The sequence below is a fragment of the Trichogramma pretiosum genome, unplaced genomic scaffold (assembly GCF_000599845.2).
Source record: "Trichogramma pretiosum strain Unisexual culture from Peru unplaced genomic scaffold, Tpre_2.0 scaffold24, whole genome shotgun sequence".
Classification (NCBI taxonomy): domain Eukaryota; kingdom Metazoa; phylum Arthropoda; class Insecta; order Hymenoptera; family Trichogrammatidae; genus Trichogramma; species Trichogramma pretiosum.
In genome coordinates, this window is record NW_019641611.1 from 351,140 (window position 1) to 369,054 (window position 17,915).

At 41.9% G+C, this 17,915-nt stretch overlaps 2 protein-coding genes across 6 annotated transcripts in view; one reads left to right on the top strand and one right to left on the bottom strand.

The window, feature by feature from the left end:
• The window catches only part of LOC106648383 (myc box-dependent-interacting protein 1), a 30,992-nt gene extending 16,651 nt beyond the window's left edge, over positions 1 to 14,341 (top strand). Inside the window, exons 2-9 of one of the 5 annotated variants that reach the window (XM_014365247.2) lie at positions 6,836 to 6,971; positions 9,153 to 9,343; positions 9,463 to 9,735; positions 9,875 to 9,993; positions 10,082 to 10,131; positions 10,592 to 10,879; positions 11,568 to 11,746; positions 11,853 to 14,341. In XM_014365247.2, coding sequence (XP_014220733.1) covers positions 6,836 to 6,971; positions 9,153 to 9,343; positions 9,463 to 9,735; positions 9,875 to 9,993; positions 10,082 to 10,131; positions 10,592 to 10,879; positions 11,568 to 11,746; positions 11,853 to 11,933 — 1,317 coding nt within the window. In that variant the 3' untranslated portion in view covers positions 11,934 to 14,341. The remainder of the gene's footprint in view (positions 1 to 6,835; positions 6,972 to 9,152; positions 9,344 to 9,462; positions 9,736 to 9,874; positions 9,994 to 10,081; positions 10,132 to 10,591; positions 10,880 to 11,567; positions 11,747 to 11,852) is intronic. The other 4 variants (XM_014365248.2, XM_023458673.1, XM_014365249.2 and 1 more) reach the window with 4 other exon arrangements.
• An 887-nt stretch (positions 14,342 to 15,228) lies between these two features.
• Positions 15,229 to 17,413, bottom strand: LOC106648218 (signal recognition particle 54 kDa protein). Its single transcript, XM_014364931.1, has 7 exons — positions 17,336 to 17,413; positions 17,046 to 17,222; positions 16,581 to 16,961; positions 16,356 to 16,504; positions 16,019 to 16,280; positions 15,572 to 15,947; positions 15,229 to 15,492 (listed from the first exon to the last, which is right to left on the bottom strand). The coding sequence occupies exons 1-7, from the start codon at positions 17,411 to 17,413 to the stop codon at positions 15,395 to 15,397; spliced, it is 1,521 nt and encodes a 506-aa protein (XP_014220417.1). The 3' UTR covers positions 15,229 to 15,394.
• Between the last annotated feature and the right edge of the window lie 502 nt (positions 17,414 to 17,915).

The window sequence follows — 17,915 nt, forward strand, 5'->3', positions numbered from 1 at the left end:
GATTGTTCGAAGAAGACCTACAACGATCGTATACGATTGTTATTCGATCGCATAAAATCGAAACCGTCTTATTATAGCTCAGATATATTTCAATAATTGTAACGTGTTGCTATAAATTGCGAGCCGACCCTTGTATTTTTTGATAAAATCTTCATATTGCTGTAAACACTTTGACTGACACGAAAAAGTGACATAACGCTCCAAGCTCTCGTGTATAAAGTATCATAGCATGGAAATATTTTTCACGAGCTTTGCACAAGATGAATCGAAACATCCTGAATGAAGAAACGAGATAATGTATAGTGGGCGAGCCGATTTCGTAAAGAAGGTCCCTCGCTCGTATTATTACGATGTATCTTTTCGCAGCCAAATATGGCAACCGATCGACTCTCCGGTCTCGCGTAGGAGACTTAATACAGACGCGCGCAGCAGCTCCTTCGAGCGCACAAACGATAACTATACGTTAACGGTTAGATTTTGAAAAGAGGAAAAAAAGGTCGCTACGCGGCGCGATGGATACGCAGAACGCGGATGGCGGTAAGGCGCGTAGGTGCCAACGCCACGATGACGCCAGAGACGCGACACTTGAAATCAATTTAAACCTCGTGCGCCGCCTTGGCTCGAGTCAACGCAATACGTGCGAGCTTGCGCTCGAGTCGACTCTTTAAATCTAATAATTTTTTGTACGATCGCTGTCGCGCCGACATTGATTGGCTGCTATTTCGCGATACGCGTCCATTCTTCGCAATTTGTGCGAAATCCACAGTTTTGTCCACGTAATCCTCGCGTTACTGTGCCTAAGGACCTTCATATAAACAAGAGTGAGCTACGCAAGATCCAATTTTTGCGGCTTGGACAACACAAGCGTATAAATTCTGAGCTACGAAACTTTCTAAGACAACGTCGAATTCGCTATCTATATCTGCTGCAGCTACGTAGTTGCTACTCGGCTCGTGTAGCTGCACGTACGTAGGTACGAATGTGAATTCAACACCTCATAAACAGGACGTTCGTGCATGCATAGTCATGCTCTCTAGTCTTGGAGTTTCGTTGCTCGCGTCGAGGGATTCAAATTATACGCTAGGACGCTGCACTACATAGGTACCCACCGCACTCGCACATGGCCGTCGAGTCGAAAGAAAAGAAGAAGCAGGCCAGCTCCGTATGCGTATAGTACAGCGAACGCGAGAATAAAAATTACCTGCAGAGAGAAAATGACCGCGCCTCGCACTGCACTTGTTCTGCGCGTACCTATATATATGTTCGTGTACTTACACCGGTCGCGACTTTCGTTACACGCGTAATATTAATACATTTATACGCGCGTCTACTGTTACTGTTGCGCGGCTGCAGTGCGCGATCGAATGGATGGTGCATTTCCAACGACGACACGATCGTGTTTTGTGTATAGAGGCTCGCTGAGAGAAACGAGATTAAAACAACAGCGGCAACAACACGCGAAAAAGCAAAAATAAGCAAGGTAGCTCTGCGAGTGAGAAATGGTTGATTTTTCATTAGGCGCAGGCTCGAGCCTCGAATCAGGAGCAAAAATCAGTTCCGATGAGTGAGCTCTGCCTTGGCCGCTGGTTGCGCTCCGCTCCGCTCCTGCTCTCTCATTACCCATGCAAATGACGTCGAGATAAAAACACATGCATGATAGAGAATCGGCGAGCTTCGAAGAATTCGCGAAAATCCATATAGCTGCGCGCACTACGGCTGAGCTTTTCGCACGCTACTGAAATCACGACTCGCCGAACTCGCGCGCGACTTATAATGGAGAAACGATCGCGCCATATGGAATTTCATTGCCGCGCTGCGCCGATAATCGTGCCGAATATGGGCACGCGTCAATTTCGCAGCAGGCCGAGCTTTTCTTCTCGTTTGCATATTTTCGATATATATCACGCGTTCGTCTATAATCTCAATTCCTTAGCGCAGTATAGGTGTCGGCGTGGATAATAACGCACGAAATCGATGAGGCGCGGCTGCTCGTGCCTCATGTGCCTGCACTACCACGCTCGAACGAGGAATCCAACATTCTTGACCCCCTGTCCTTTTACTTGCTGCAGCAGCAGCGCCGGCCGACGTTGTATGCTATATAGCACGGGTAGCAGAAAGCAACGCGAATCGCGCACGATTCCGTTATCTCGGCCGCCGCCGCCGCCGTCGAGTATATACCAAGCGCGTATGACTGCGAGTATACATACGCGGAGAAAAGAAAGACGGAAGGAATGGGCACGAGAGGGTAATATGGGCTGGTTTCGATCTCTCGCGGCGGCCTTTCCGCTCCTCTCATTCCACAATGCTCGTATATGCGCCGCTACACATACAGACGCCCGGATCGTTTCGCGTCATAGCGACGATTAATCTTTGTCGATCTTTCGCAACAATTGGGAATTCGAAACACGCTGCACTTTCGTACTAGAAATATACGTGTACGATATTATTACATGTGCTGAGCTCGACGTATGTTTCCCGAATGTACGACGATGGAAACAAAATCGGGAGAAGGTCGTCCTGGGGGGATTTTGAGCGGTGCGTCTGTGCAGGAGGTTGACGTCCGATCCACGAGTTAACATTCCGATTGCCCCCTACTTTGGAGCGACGAAGCAATTTCAGAGCCTGCGGTATTATATATATATGAGCGAGGCAGCAGCCGACGACCTGTCCCTTTCGCCGCTCGGCAACAGCAGCATCTGTGCCAATTTACGCCAAGCGTTGACGCTGCGATGAACCATTTTTTTCGGACTTTGCCACCTGTTGAAAGAGCCATCTTAGTTCCAAACAATATCTAACATTTGATAATTGCTCAAAAGCGCCGAGTTATTGCCGAATTCAGCCTGGCTAAATTATCATTGTCCCGTACACAAACATATATACTTGTTTTCGATGAGAGGTGCTATCTTTTGACGCGGAAATGAGATCATACTGTTGGGAGGCCTCGTATCGTCTTGGAAAGACATCGCAGGCGTGCGAAAAACATCCGAACGCTGAATTTTGTTTGCATTGCCGCGCGTATACGCTCAATAGTCGCTTAAAAGTACTGTTACGCGCGTAAGAAAGTTATATGGCTCTTTTTATAAGGAGCAAGAACTCGCCGAAATGTGCACGTTTGCCTGCTATGCATGCGCTTGCGGATCGGCCAGTTTCGCACTTATTTATTATGCCGGGGCCGACCTAATATTATTTTCGCGCTTTAATTAATAAACTCGCTAGCTGCGAATTTCATAAACCATAAGATGAATTACGATCGAGCGAGCTTTGGATCTGTCAGTGACGCACGAATAATTTCGTCTAGCATTTATTTTGCATATCGCTGGATGGATGATCGCGTCTCGATATTCTACGAAAATCCATTTGTTATTTTTAGTCGGTTGAAAAAATCATTCAATAGCTACATTTGCTAGGGGTGCGTTACGTCGTTCGATATTGAATAAAAAAAAAAGAGGAATCATTGGAATTTTGCCAAAATATTCATAATGAATTTTTTCGTTCGGGCAGCGGTTCAATGATACAATAAAGTAAACGTCACGAAATTTATTGGCACTGCGGCAATCGATACTATTCGATGCGCTTAAAAAATAAATCAATCGCAACGAGCAGCAGCAGCAATAACAACAAATAGGTTGACTAAGTAACGCGGTGATTAATTACAGAGCTGCATCCCGGCACTCGTCAACTTTCTTATCCGCTCGAAAAAAGCTGCGTTATAAGCTCGAGTCGAGTCATCGAATAAGGCGCACAGCACCGATCGAAGCGTATACCGTATGGAAATCTACAATTATAGTCGTCGGAGCAGCCGCAACGGGACACATTCTCGCGCCTCGTGCACGAGGAGCAAACGCCGAGTCGTCGCGCATCTTTCTCTCTGCTTTTATACTATTAATAAAATGACTGCCGCCAAGAGCGTACTTCTATTTCCGTTTGCTGCTGCTGCTGACGCTGCTCGTGTGCGAGACGCGACTGACCATCTCTCTTATATACTCTCTTTCTCTCCGAAAGTCCAAAAAATTTGCTTACACTCGACTTTGCTATGCACTATTGGACCCTCCTCGAAGACGCTAATTGTGTAGCTCTCGTCGTTACCAATACCGTTAATATGCGATACACGCATGTGTGTGCGCGCGGGACTCTTTAAACGGGGCCCCACTTTATAACAGCCTTAGCATCAAATGATGGAAAAAAGAGCCCAAGTAAAACGAGTACTCGCGAACTCGAATAAAAGACGTACTCTCGACTCGACGTATAAACGTATACGTATGCGCGAGCGCATTTTCAAGGAAAACCGTTAGCCATTTAGCATAATTCGCACTTTGCGCGAGCAGCCACCGCTGCTCGCTCAGCTGTGCTTTCGGTTTTTACCTACAACTGCTGCTGCTCCTCGCTCTCGCCTTATTATTTTGCGTAAAAATTTGTGCTTTCGTAAAGGCGTGTATGCTGCAACTTGATCACCTACTTTCGCTTAGCTTCTACAAAGCATTCTCGGCGCTTTTTGACCATCGATGCAAGCTCGTATTTCTTCATTTGTTGTATCTTGCAGTGATCACAATTCCATCAAATAAAAGAGCTAATGATAGATTGAATGAAAAAGTGCCTTCAAATGAGGATTTTTCACGAATTTTAGAATACCTTGTTACGTAAATTTCTCCAAACAATGTATTTATTATCGATATAATTCAACAATTCCAATATTGCAATTAAGGGCATGTAATCGTAAGAATGTAATCGTAAGAATGTAATCTTAGTCGTCTTACTTTTGGGCTATTACTCACGTAACTCGACTAAAATAATAATTATTTCTCTTGGTATACAACTTTTTGACACTCGCACCTATCTACTCTTGTCCATGAAGCTTTGGAGATTATACTTCGGGAAAGCTGGTCGATATTATTTACGATGTAGCTCTTTTACGGAGTAGCTGCATTGCCGCACGGAACCGGGTCGATCCCACAAGCCTACGGTCATTACGAGCGGCTGACACATATACGAGCACACATACACGTATGAGCACTGCGAATGCCGAGCGCAGGAGCGGAAGTACACGTTTTTGTATCGTAGATCAAGATATTGAGTATATTGACGTAAGAGATAGACACACGCGATCTTAGTGGTTTTGTACGTGGGTGTACTTTTGCTCTGCTTATAGCGACTCGCACGTTTAATCGAGTTCAATTCTCTCACGTGAGCAAATGGCAGCTCGACTTAGTCAAGTTGATCTATCAAGGAAAGCCAAGCACTTTAACGTATGCTAATTCCAGCTCGTTAGGATTAATAATCATTTTTGCTATAAGCTGCGCCGATGCTCGAAAACTCGTCGAGTTAAACCCGACGTTTTTCCGAATAATTTGACCTAGAACTTGCTCTACATAATATGGGCTTTAAAATATTTTACAGGCTTTTTTTTCATAAATCGAGAAAAACCGGTAAGAGAGCCATGAGAATTTATGAAATGATATTCTCGCGCTCGCGCGTCAAGAAAAATGTCTTCATCTCGCCTGAAACCAGAACCTGTGCGAAAATCATGCTACTCTGTGCACGGGAGATTTAACGGGCGACAAAAGCTATCGTAAACACTCGCGTAATGCAGCAAAACAAAAAGCATCGCGCAATACACAAACATAAGGTGGAATCGTAAATCTCGAAGCGGCTCGCCGATTTTCACGATCGCCACTCTGAGGCTCGCAATAAAAGTATATACTCGGTGTAAATTTCGCGCCTTTTTCTACGGGGATCACGCGGAAGCGAACAAAAACAAAGCCCAACTCGGAGATGTGTTTATAATAATATGAGAAAAAGCAATTGCGTCAAGTATAATGTGAGATTGTGCGGCGGCGCAGCGGCGTGTATCCACGATGATCGGTACAATAAGGCGCGCGCGCGGGAGATGCTAATTACGATGAAATTCTTCTTTTGTCCGTACGATCCGGTGAAACTTTGCATTCATCGATGTTTTCGAATACACACAAACGTGTCTATCCATAGAAAGAGCAAAAGGAGAAGCAGATGATCTCGAATTTCCCATGATAAGCTAGATTGCATAGGTGGAAAAACAAACTTTGATTACATATATAGCATCGTGCGCGTGCATAGTTGGATTTTTTTCCCCGACAAAAAGAAAATTACGCGTGTTCTCCTTTGATCAGGATGCAATGTACACGTAGCTTATACAGACGTATACAGCTCCGTAATGACACTTTTTCTTGCGCCGCTTGCGTTCCTGCTTTTACTCGAAAGCAGGCAAATAGCAGAGTAAATACATACGCGTCCACGCTTTGTAGATATTTGTATCGCGTGCGTGGCTGCGTTTTTTTTACCTCTCCTCGAAGACGTTAATTCCACACAGTTGACGTACACGTGCTTTTCCGTCGAGAGATTAAAAAAAATTTCGATGACATTTTCAGCTCCTTTCTCTCCTTTACATTTTGTTTTTCGATCTCGAGCGCGTACGAGTCTACGCATTCGTATATGTGCGAATACACGACGAGCTTACGATGCGCCAAAGAAAAAAATACTTGGATAGGCGCAAAATGATCGATAAATCAAACGGCGAATATTCCATGCGGTTCTTGGTCTAAGCGAGGCTCGAGCGCGTGCCTCGGCAACTTTTCTAGCGACGTAAAATAGCAGAAAATTCCTTCGTGTCATTTACATACCCTTTCACTTGGGCTCTTTGCTAGCAGCAGCATATACCTGTATAGGTGCGCATATCGTAGCTTCGACGGTCTCGCGTTCGAGCCGCATATACGATCTTGTACATAATAAACATTGCCGTAGCTCAGTTACAAAGTCTCGTACTAATCGTTCTAAAAATGCTCCTCTGTGTTGTTTGTTGCAGTTTTTACAAAACCTTGGCAAAGTCGATAGAACGGCCGATGACATATTCGACGAGCATCTGCAGAACTTCACGAAGCAACAGAACGCGGCCAATCGCCTGCAAAAGGAATTCAACAACTACATAAGATGCGTCAGAGGTGAGATTATTCACAAGTGCCGGGCCAATAATTTTCAGGGGGCTCTCTCTCTCTCTCGCGTAGGCGGCCTACATCTATTTATATTATGCGAGTATATTATGCGCTATATAGCTAGACGTCGCGACGGTGCCCAGCAGCAGCAGCAGCATCGGCATCGTAGCTGCAGCTTTGATATACATGTGTAATATTCGGTGGAGATATTACGCAGACGAGCGAGACGATGCGCACGCGACTGCTCGACCCCTTTCGCTGAAACATCTTCTGTTCAATGTAATGCAACTGCAGCGAGATTATCAGCGCCACTCTTATACGTATATACCCCGCTGGCAGCTAGCTCTTGTCGCGACGAATAATTTATACGTATAAAATTCAAATGGATCGCCGCGCGTCGATTAGAAAGAGTTTAAGAAAAATGAATGGCTTTTACGATGCGAGTCTATACGCACCGCCGCGTGCGCTTACCTGTCCGTCTGCGTTATATATAAATGTTCGCGTAATGTGTTTATAAAGCTAATTATGTAGTAATGGCGTAACTCGCCGGCGCGCTCGGCTGCGCTATATGGCATTGTGAAGCACGCCCGAGAGCTTATATGGCCAGAATCGCCCGCAGGCCGTTTCTGCCATTGCTTTTGCATTATATACACATCGCGCGCCACAAGCACGTCGCGATCGCGATTTCTCACAAGACAGATTTTCTTGCCACTGACCTCGATCGCCGAGTCATACGACTGCTGCTGCTGTTACTTTTTTCCACTCGCGGCGTAAACTTGATACCGCCGGGCCGTACGCCGAGTATAAGCCATAAGTCATAAGCCGACGGTGTGAATAAATGGGATATAAGCGCGTTGGGATAGATATGCGCGCGCTGCGTGGCTCGATCGCTAATTTATTGCGACTCGGACGCGTACAGCAGCTGCTCTGTTGCTACTTGTTAATCAGGACCCTATATGCGACGTCGATACATAAGTAGGTTCAGTCGAGTGCAGCGTCGCTCCGAGTTACACAATTTCGCCGATCCGCGGACGACGCGTCCTCCCGCGAATCCGGTTCGAGCCACTCGGATTCTACGATACGCGAATTGGTCGCGCCAACAACATCATCTCGCGGAGCATCGTACGAATGCGCGACTTTGCACGACTTGGAGCGCTGCTCTGTACGTGCTGCCTATATACACGTTAAATACAGGCACACACAGGTGAACGCACCTTGCTAAGCGCGAGCCAAATAAGTAGGCCGGGAAAGTGCGCGCCGAGTGTCGTGCTGCTGCTGCTGCGGCTGCTTGAATCATCATCATCATCAACATCGCCATCATCGTAAACGGAAGCGCGAGAAGTTGGTATTCTTTTCGCAAAATATCCAAGACTTTTTCGAAGCCTCTTCTTCTTTCTGCGTTCTCTTATTCTGGTCATGTTGGACGAGCCGCGCCCGAATATAATTGATCCTCGGCTGACCCGTCCGAGAGAAACGGCTATTAACGAACAAACACGAATAAAAAGTACAAGACGGGTCATTGTTCGTCGTTTCATGAAAGTGCCAATGGCAAATGTACATAAGCACAGAGCCTAGTTTTACACTAAATTTTCTCTCTGCGCGCGCTTCTTCGAAGCAAAGTCTAGAATAATGCCCTGAATCAATACCTTATACAGGTAAAAGAAATTCCTCGCTTTTAGCGTTTCTACTTCTTTTTTCGCGCCTCCTAGCTCGTACTTTATACATCGCGAGTTCAATAGATCATTCATATGAGTTTCGGGATTAAAAGATGCCACAAATTAAATTGGACGCTATCGTAGTTCAATGATACCATAAAAACGCCCATTTTCTCTTTTCTTTTGTCGCTTTTTATCCTTTGGCGCAGTTTGTCGGGCCTATTGAAATTTGCGCGAGAAAGTGTATTTCGCGCTCACGCACAGCAGCGGCACCGGCTTTGTCTTATATCTATACGTATACACCTATATAATGCATAAACAAACAGGCGGTGCGTGCGCGAACTCGCGTGCATAACGGGCCACGCGCATACATAAACGAATTGTCAGGCGGCGGGCCCCCGCGCGCGGACGACGACGATAATGAAGTGAAAGTAGTTTTTTCATGCCCATTATGTCGCGTGCAATCTGTTTTTTTTTTCATACGTATGCTATTATAACTAAGCGATTGTTTTCTATCTGTCTGGCGCACTTGCAGGAGTGCAGGCGGCCTCCAAGTCGCTCATGGACGCGCTGAACGAAATCTACGAGAGCCAATGGACAGGCCACGACATGCTTTACGTGCAGTCACAGAACCTCGACATACTGTGGCAGGACTTTGCCCACAAATTGGGCGACGGCGTCCTCGTGCCGCTCAATACGTATCAGAGCCAGTTCCCCGAGATGCGGGTATGTATTTACAACGAAGGCCAAGAGGTCGTTCGCCTCTTCGCTATCTATAAATGATGGACACGTTTGAATCAATCGCGCCTTCTTGTGCGCCTTGTGCTTTCTTTGGCCCATCGCAGAAAAAGATCGACAAGAGGGGCCGCAAGCTCGTCGACTTCGACAGTCAGCGCCACAGCTTCCAAGCGCTGCAGTGCAATCCAAAAAAACGCGACGAGCTCAAGGTGTCGCGCGGCAAGGAATTGCTCGAGGAGGCCAAACGTACCTACGAGCAGCTCAACAGCGAGCTGCATGACGAGCTGCCAGCGCTCTACGACTCGCGCGTTCTATTTCTCGTTACCAATCTCCAGACGCTATTTGCGGCCGAGCAAGTCTTCCATACCGAGAGTGCCAAGGCGAGTACTACATTATTACATCCCTTTTCTCTTTCTTTTCCCCCTTTTTTCCTTCTACTATTTGCATTTTCTAGTCGCTCCGACTTTCGCTGGCTATTTTCGGCCATACTTTTACAATTTGGGCATTCTTTTGTCACAGGTTTTTTCGGAACTCGAGGCTTTGGTCGATAAATTGGCCAACGACAGTCAGAGAGGATCTTATAGCATGAAGAAAAATACGTTGCCTCAGTCGCCCAAATCGCCCAACGCCAACTCGTCGTGAGTATATCTTTGATAATTCAACGTAGCCAAGGTGCAGTTTGTCTGACACGTTATACTTAACGATCCTTTCGTTCACATTTTTCAGCTTAATCATCAACACACAGCCGACTCAGAACAATCATCAGGTATCAGCAGGTAAATAGAAAGAGCTCGATCGAGCAAATTTTTCTCTCTCTTTCTCTCTCTCTCTCTCTCGCTCTCTCATTTAGCGCACACTAATACCGATCTCTCCCAGTGCTGGGAGAAGAAAGTTACGAAACACAAAACTGCCATTTAACCCACGACCAATGTTTAAGGATCGATTTTGTGCGACTCGTGTGTCTCTCTAACTACTCGTAATAACGATCATAATCCATTGTTCTAACGACTGTCCATATGAACTTTTCTTTGACTTTACACTTACCCACGTATCGATGAAAATTAATGCTCAACGCAAAAAATAAACGCTTAAATAACCAATGGATAAGAACTAAAAAAAAAAAAAAGAAAGAAACAAAAACTAATCGCAACACGCATAAAAGGCATGAACCCTCGATGCGTGTGTGTGGTGTGGTGTGTGTTGTGTGTGGGCCATTGTTGACCTGGCTATTTGCAGCAGCGCTGGACGACTGCTCGGCAGAATCGCGCGATGACTCGACAATAGGTTCGACAACGACAATCAGCACCGGCGCACCGATTCAACAGCAGCAGCAGCAACAGCAGAACCAGCTTAACGGCAACGCTAACGCTAACGGCTGCTCGAGCGCTGCTAGCAACGGAATAAGCAACGGCCCTACTAGCCACCCCGAGTCGCCCGTTAATAATCGAGACCACGAGACGCTGCCACTTAACGATGCCGATAACTCGGCCAAACGCGTCGAGGAACACTACGACATACCCGTCGGTGAGTATGTTCGACCGACGACCAACGACGACTGACACACCAATCGCTATCTCTCTTTTTCTATCACTATCTCTCTATCTGACTTTTCTTTTTTCCTCGTACGACCGGTGAGTATCGAGTCTTTTCTAATCGGAAGCACATAACGTTGGACTTGGTCAAAGTCTTGGTAAAATCGATTTCGTTGTAACTCAACTGCCTGACGTTTCCAAAACTCGACCGCACAGCAACGAGCGTCTCAAGGGCAACGACAAAAATTTTTACACTATTTATTGTGTGTTAATGTTGCACAATCACAACGAAAAATCAATACATGTTTTGTCTTTTTATCGCCTATACGCAATTTGCCTGCCAATTTCTGCACATTCACGCATGCTTGAAAAAATAAAAACAACAAAGTATATATTACTATGAAATATATACCACTCAGTGATGTATAACAACAATTAAAAGAAAATGTATGTGTATACTGCATATTATGTGTGTTTCAAAACATGAATGTAATCGCACGAGTCAAACGTCGTCTCGTTGAGTTTACTTATCACATGAGAGAGAAATACAAAAACAAAGCGTTTTCTCGCACCAATGCTCCGCACACGCGCACGCACACACACACATACTCCCACACGCGATGTTACGCAGAGACATGTACCCACCTAATGGCGGCAAATTGAATCGTCCTCTCTTCTAGACGTGGAATATGAAAATGGTATCCATTTATCTACAGGGGCGACAACGGACAATCTTCCGCCAGGCGTACTCTACAGGGTTAAGGCCACCTACAAATATCAGCGCGAAGATGTCGACGAGCTGTCGTTCGAGGTCGGCGAAATCATACGCGTCGTCGAGTACGACGATCCGGAAGAACAGGTTTGTAACCCTCTATATGTATATGTATGTTATATACATTCCGTACAAGGTGACCGCTACGACATCCGTAAATATATGACGGCTAATTTTTGTCCTCTTTTTGCAGGAGGAAGGCTGGCTGATGGGAATCAAGGAGGGCACGACGGAGAAGGGAATGTTCCCGGCCAATTTCACGAAACCGCTGTGAAGCGCCGCAACAGCAGCAGCAGCCACTACTAATAATTCTATTACTACTACTGCAGTCGCCGAATTTTCTTCGCCTCGAACATGAAAAACGAGCTGTATAAAAGAAATTGTATCAAAGAACGATGAAGCCTGCCACGTCAATTTCATCTTCATGCCTGTCTCACGATATAAAATATACCAATCACTTTTTATATACACATATAAATATTGTAATGTATCGGTCTCGAGAAGTGCCTTAAACTAACAAGCAAGAAAAAAACCAAGCAAACAGAATTGCCAACTTTGTAATTGTTCTGTACATTAAGTGATCAATCGATCGTGTGCCAATCGACGACGATTTTACAACAATGTATAAAATTAATCGGCCTTTCTTTCTCTTGCTCCCTTATCTATATGATACATATATATCGCATACGTTCACATGTTATGTGTAATTATTTGTCCAGGAAAAACGATCTATATGCACACACCAATCGCGTACTTTCCTTCAACTTTTGTGCGAATTACAAAATGCACTTTTATTAACCACAATATGTACAGAACTGTGCTTTGTTGTCTCATTCGTATCAAATGAAAAGTTTTAAAAATGTTGAGAAATCGCTCACACCATACAAATTTGTATTTGTTGCATTTTGGATAACATGAAATAAACATTACTTTCATCGAGTGAACGATTACTCATCGATTTGTATCTTTTCTTCTTCGATACATTTGAGATTAGTTATATATAAATAAAGAGAGAGAGAGAGAGAGAGAGAGAGAGAAATAAAACCATATATCAAGCTCTGAAATAATCATGTAACAGTTGTACTCGCGTGTGAGCCTGTTTTGTGTGCATGTAAATCATACTATTACTACTTTTACTTTTAGTAATTATTATTTTACTATCACTATTATATTTGCAATCGCATGGAATTTCATGTGAATGAAAAAAAAATGATTAGAGATTTATAAAGGTAAATGAATGATCAAACAAATACACGCTCAACATGTAGCGTCGTTGAGGCCGAAGTTAAAGATACTGAGAAACTATAATACAATGAAAGTCTCTATATTAATTAATGATAAAAAATTAATATACTTTTATGAATTTGTACATAGAACCATGTAAATCTTAAGGAAACATAATCGATGTTTTATTGGAGCGAATCGTCCATCGATGTATTTTAAGCAAAATTTACATGCCTCTTTTACAAGCATGTGCGATTCTCATATTTTATTTTTTTTTTCTTTACTTATTTATTTATTTATTTGCTTTATTAGATGGACGAGTCGCAATTTCAGCATATTTAGTCCGAGAGTAAGGATAATGATTATTCATAATGATATACTTTGCTGATGGAAGCAATGCGTTGTCCAGTGTGTCCTATATATAATGAGTTAGGAATCGAAATTTAAATGAATGTATTTTTCAATTGATCGTTATCATTTTTAATGAACTGAATGATAAACGGACAGAACGGGGAAAAACTACCTTTCGTAATATTTTAATCTATTTTGCGTTTATTTTTTTCTACCAAGTTTGTAGAAAAATTTAATGATTATTATACATATTGTATTTGGAGCAGCCGTTAACTACCTTTTTTTTATTGCGTCATGGTGTTTTACTGAACTAAAAAGTACTCTGTTATAAGATAATCAAACAATTTATCGTATGTACGCTGCTAATTTTAAGAAATTAAAAAAGTACTACAAGTTTTGCATCAAACCTTTGTAATAAAAGAAATATTCATATGATATATGACAATATAAACTTACGATAAAGAAACGCGTAAACAGTTATAGAACCAAGCGAGTCAAAAATCGCGAGTCAACATCACATAAATATGTTCATCTTCCGTTGAATCATTTAAGGAAACGGCAGATCGTAGTCAAGTTCAATTGTTCTTTTATACAAATCATCAAATGTTTATAATTTAAAAGATCGACTAATTGTTACGCCTTATGAGAAGTGTGTAAATGTTATTCACGTCTTCGAAACAGTAAAATGCCTATTTTACAAGAAAAAAAAAAGAAAAAAATTGTTTTTCGTAAAGTAAATTTTTATAAAATTTTACACCGATATTTTGGATGTACAATCATTGTAAATGAAAGTTTTCTTTCAAAAGTGAGTGCCTGAGGTACTTTTCACGATTATTCAGCTTTGAACATGCACTCATGAATATTTAAAAAAAATATATATAGAGAGATTACGTATGAACAAAATAAAAATAAGAAAAATAATGAAAACGTCGGTGTAACTATGAAATCGATCGTTGTTATGTCGTTTGTCAGATATATGTCGTGTTGTCTAATTTTATTGTAGCCATACCTGCAGAAAAATATATAACCTTAGAATAAAGTATCATGAGTAAAGTAATAAGTATATGATAATTGCAGAACAATAAAATATTAGCATGTGTCTGCTAACATATTGTATTTTATTTTACTTATACCTTTTTATTTAATTGACCAAAGTTCATCCTACAGTAATACTTAAACGAAGCCCTCGCTCTTGCATCGATCCAATTATATATGTATACTGATGATAAAAAACAAAGAAGCTTTTATTTGAAATTTTCAATTCCTTTTCATCAATTTTTGATTCGGGAATCTCACTTTTTTTATTCATCTAGGTAAATTTGAACTATTCTGATTAAAGATGATAGCAGTACTAGATATGAATTATTTTGACACAAAATAGAGTACCATAAACTCAATACTATATTTTTAATGATAGAAAAAAAATGTAAGATTTGGAAATACAATTAATGATTTTTTATTTAAAACACTTTTTTTCGTGTTTACATATTACTTCATTAATTACGTTGTCGTACAACAGAACAGTAATACATGCAGGAACTACCCGAGCTCACGATTATGAGCACTTAACAAAATCGCATAGATTTTCAAGTTCAAGCCCTTGACTTCGGTTTATTTACTGCACAAACTGAATATTGGAGAGCCGCGTTACTGCACAGATTAAACAGCTCGCGCGCACTCGAAGAATAAAACAGGTTGTTGGTGCAGGGCTTCACTCGCACATTCCGTAGATGATCGCGCTTGCGGGGCACGTAACATAACTTCCGTAAACGATGATTTTTTTTCTCTGACGCTGGATTTTAGATTATTGTCTTGCCTTGAATTCGCTGCCGCGTTATGGAGCTTTTGTTAAATCCCAGGCTGGTTCCGGTATTAAAGAATACATTACTCAATACTTATTGTGTAATGCGTGTAACCGCACATCGATGCGGAACTATGTAATAATAATATAATAGCATCGAATGTACTATGTTGCAAAGAAGCACGAGATCGTATTCACATTTGAATGAAACATTATATTGGTTTATTTATTTTTTTTCGTTAATATATCTTATAGGCTCTAAGCCCAATGTACAAAATATACAATAACTCGTGTAAACATGTAGTATGTACAACAAATGGCAGTACGTGAAGTTATGGAATTCAAGCACTGTTATTGCTTCAAGATTGGCCACCAAATCCTCCCATCAAATTGCTCAAGCCCCCAGCCGCACCTTGTTGTAATTGCCTCATCATGTTTTGAAGTCCAGACATGCCACCTGTGAATAAAAAAACAAGTGAATATTTTCAAACTTGACCATGAATATTTACATTGCAGACTGAAAAATCGATATTTACCCATTTGATGAAGTACCCGAGGATCCATCATTTTTGCCATTTGCTGATTAAGTTTTGCCATTTGAGCAGGATTAACATTTTTCGTCATGTCCCCACTCTTGAAGAGACCTTTGATTCCACCCATTTTCTTGACAACAGCAGCAAACTTTGTGTACTGTGTGATCAAATCTTTCACGTCTTTTTCTGTAACGCCAGATCCGCGAGCTATTCTTACTATTCGACCTTGCTGTTTACTAAATAATTTTGCTCCATCTCTGTTATCTAACTCTGCATCGTTCATACTATCCATCATAGTCATTAATTTTTTCAGTCTTGCCATTGACTCTTGCTCTGTTCCTTTTGACATAAAGTCTTGACTGAATCCAGGAATCATACCCTTTTAAAACATAAAATTGAAAGTCAGGCACATAGCATAATCTTTATTTTTAAATTAAATTAATAACAAACCATGATTTGTGAGAAAGGACCCATTTTCATGATATTTTGGAACTGTTCATACATGTCTCGGAGTGTAAATTGACCATGTTTAATTTTTTCTAATAACTCTTCGTTGTCATCAAGATTCAGCTCATTAACTTTGTCTATTAATCCCTCGATATCTCCCATACCCAATAATTTACTAATAAACGGCTTTGTTTTGAATGGTTCAAGATCATCTATATGTTCTCCAGTACCAACAAAAATAACTGGACTTTTTGTGGCTGCAACTCTGTAATAATTATTTAATTAATAATTAAAAGTTAGTGTTTAATATTTTAGTACTAAAATGCTTTTTTATACTTACGCTGATAGAGCACCACCACCTTTGGCATGTCCATCCAACTTGGTGATAATAATGGAACCTACATTGACTCTTTCTTTAAAAGCTTTGGCTTGTGCCTCACAAGCTTGTCCTATTGTAGCATCCATAACGAATATAATATTGTCTGGTTGCTAAAAAATAATATAGATACTTGGTAGTTTTTAATTTTATACATGAAATTATTTTCAAAAATCACATAATACTTACAACTGCATTGGATACTTGTAACATTTCTTCAAACAGTGACTCTTCTTGCTTATGCCTACCACTAGTATCAACAATAATAATTTCATAGCCTTCTTTTTTAAACATATCAACACCTTCTGTAGCAATAACAACTGGATCAACTTCTGTGTAACTTCCATAGAATGGAATTCTGGCTTTAGTAGCATTTTGTTTAATTTGATCGTATGCACCAGCACGGAATGTATCAGCACACACTAAACATGACTTCCAATTTTTCTTAAGATAGTGATAAGCTAATTTAGTACAGGTAGTGGTTTTGCCAGAGCCTTGAAGACCAACAAACATGATAACATTAGGCTTGCCTTTGACAGGTTGATAGGCTTTGACTCCAGGGTCAATGAGCTATTAATGCAGAATGAAACTTTTGTGAAAAAATGTGTAAAAATTTGACGATTGACAAATTTGATTGGATAAGATGTTGCTTACTTTGATGAGCTCATTGAATACAGCACTTTGTATCATACGTCGTTTGTTAAGTCCACCAGCCATATCATCAAAATCAATGACATTTCTCACGCTTTCGCGCAGCCTTTTGACCAACATTACGTTGACGTCGGCTTCGAGCAAAGCAGCGCATATTTCTTTTAGCATGGAATTTAGTACCTAGGACGAAAAAAGAAAAGGCATCGTTGATCATTTTTTCAAACATCTGTTTGATGCACACATCAACAAGGTAAACGAATACATATGTTTACGATGTGAAAAACATAACCTACCTCTTCATTAATGACTGTGGCATTGCTGAGCGAACGCAAAGCCGACGTAATTTTACGCCCAAGATCCGCTAAAACCATCTTGACTGTTTTTCGTTCGGCAGAAGGTACGCGAGAATTAACGTGCAAAAAGTACTATGTTTCCCAATTTCCAAGATGAAAATGTGTCAGTTTGTAGCAGCATCAATCGCTGCATACGAGCAGCAAACACTGTGTCGATCGGCCACGACAGCTTTCACATAGCAGATACAGTAATATAGAGAGCTGCTGCGGGCAGCAAGTTGTGTTCACATAGGAGCAGACGCAAAACGACACAAAGCATCCAGCGGATTACAGATTACGATTTGTGTCTGCTATCATCGAGTACTCGAATTAATGTTCGCAATGCGAAGCCGTTGATGAAATTTCACCCCTTCTAATTGACACTAGCATCACAGTTTTGCTTTGAAGAGGGCGACCATACGAGCTGCAGCGGAGTAATTTAAATTCTAATGGAGTGCAGCTGCGACACGGTCCGGAGACCGTCAGCCCGACCGTCACATTTTCAATTTTTAGAAAATCGAACGGCGCAATCGATATGGTG

Coding starts and splice junctions, on each gene's coding strand:
- LOC106648218 (XM_014364931.1), bottom strand. CDS start 17,413: ATGGTTTTAGCGGATCTTGGGCGTAAAATTACGTCGGCTTTGCGTTCG. Junction 16,281..16,355: donor GGTGGTGGTGCTCTATCAGC/GTAAGTATAAAA, acceptor TAATTATTACAG/AGTTGCAGCCACAAAAAGTC. Junction 15,948..16,018: donor GTCCTTTCTCACAAATCATG/GTTTGTTATTAA, acceptor ATGTTTTAAAAG/GGTATGATTCCTGGATTCAG.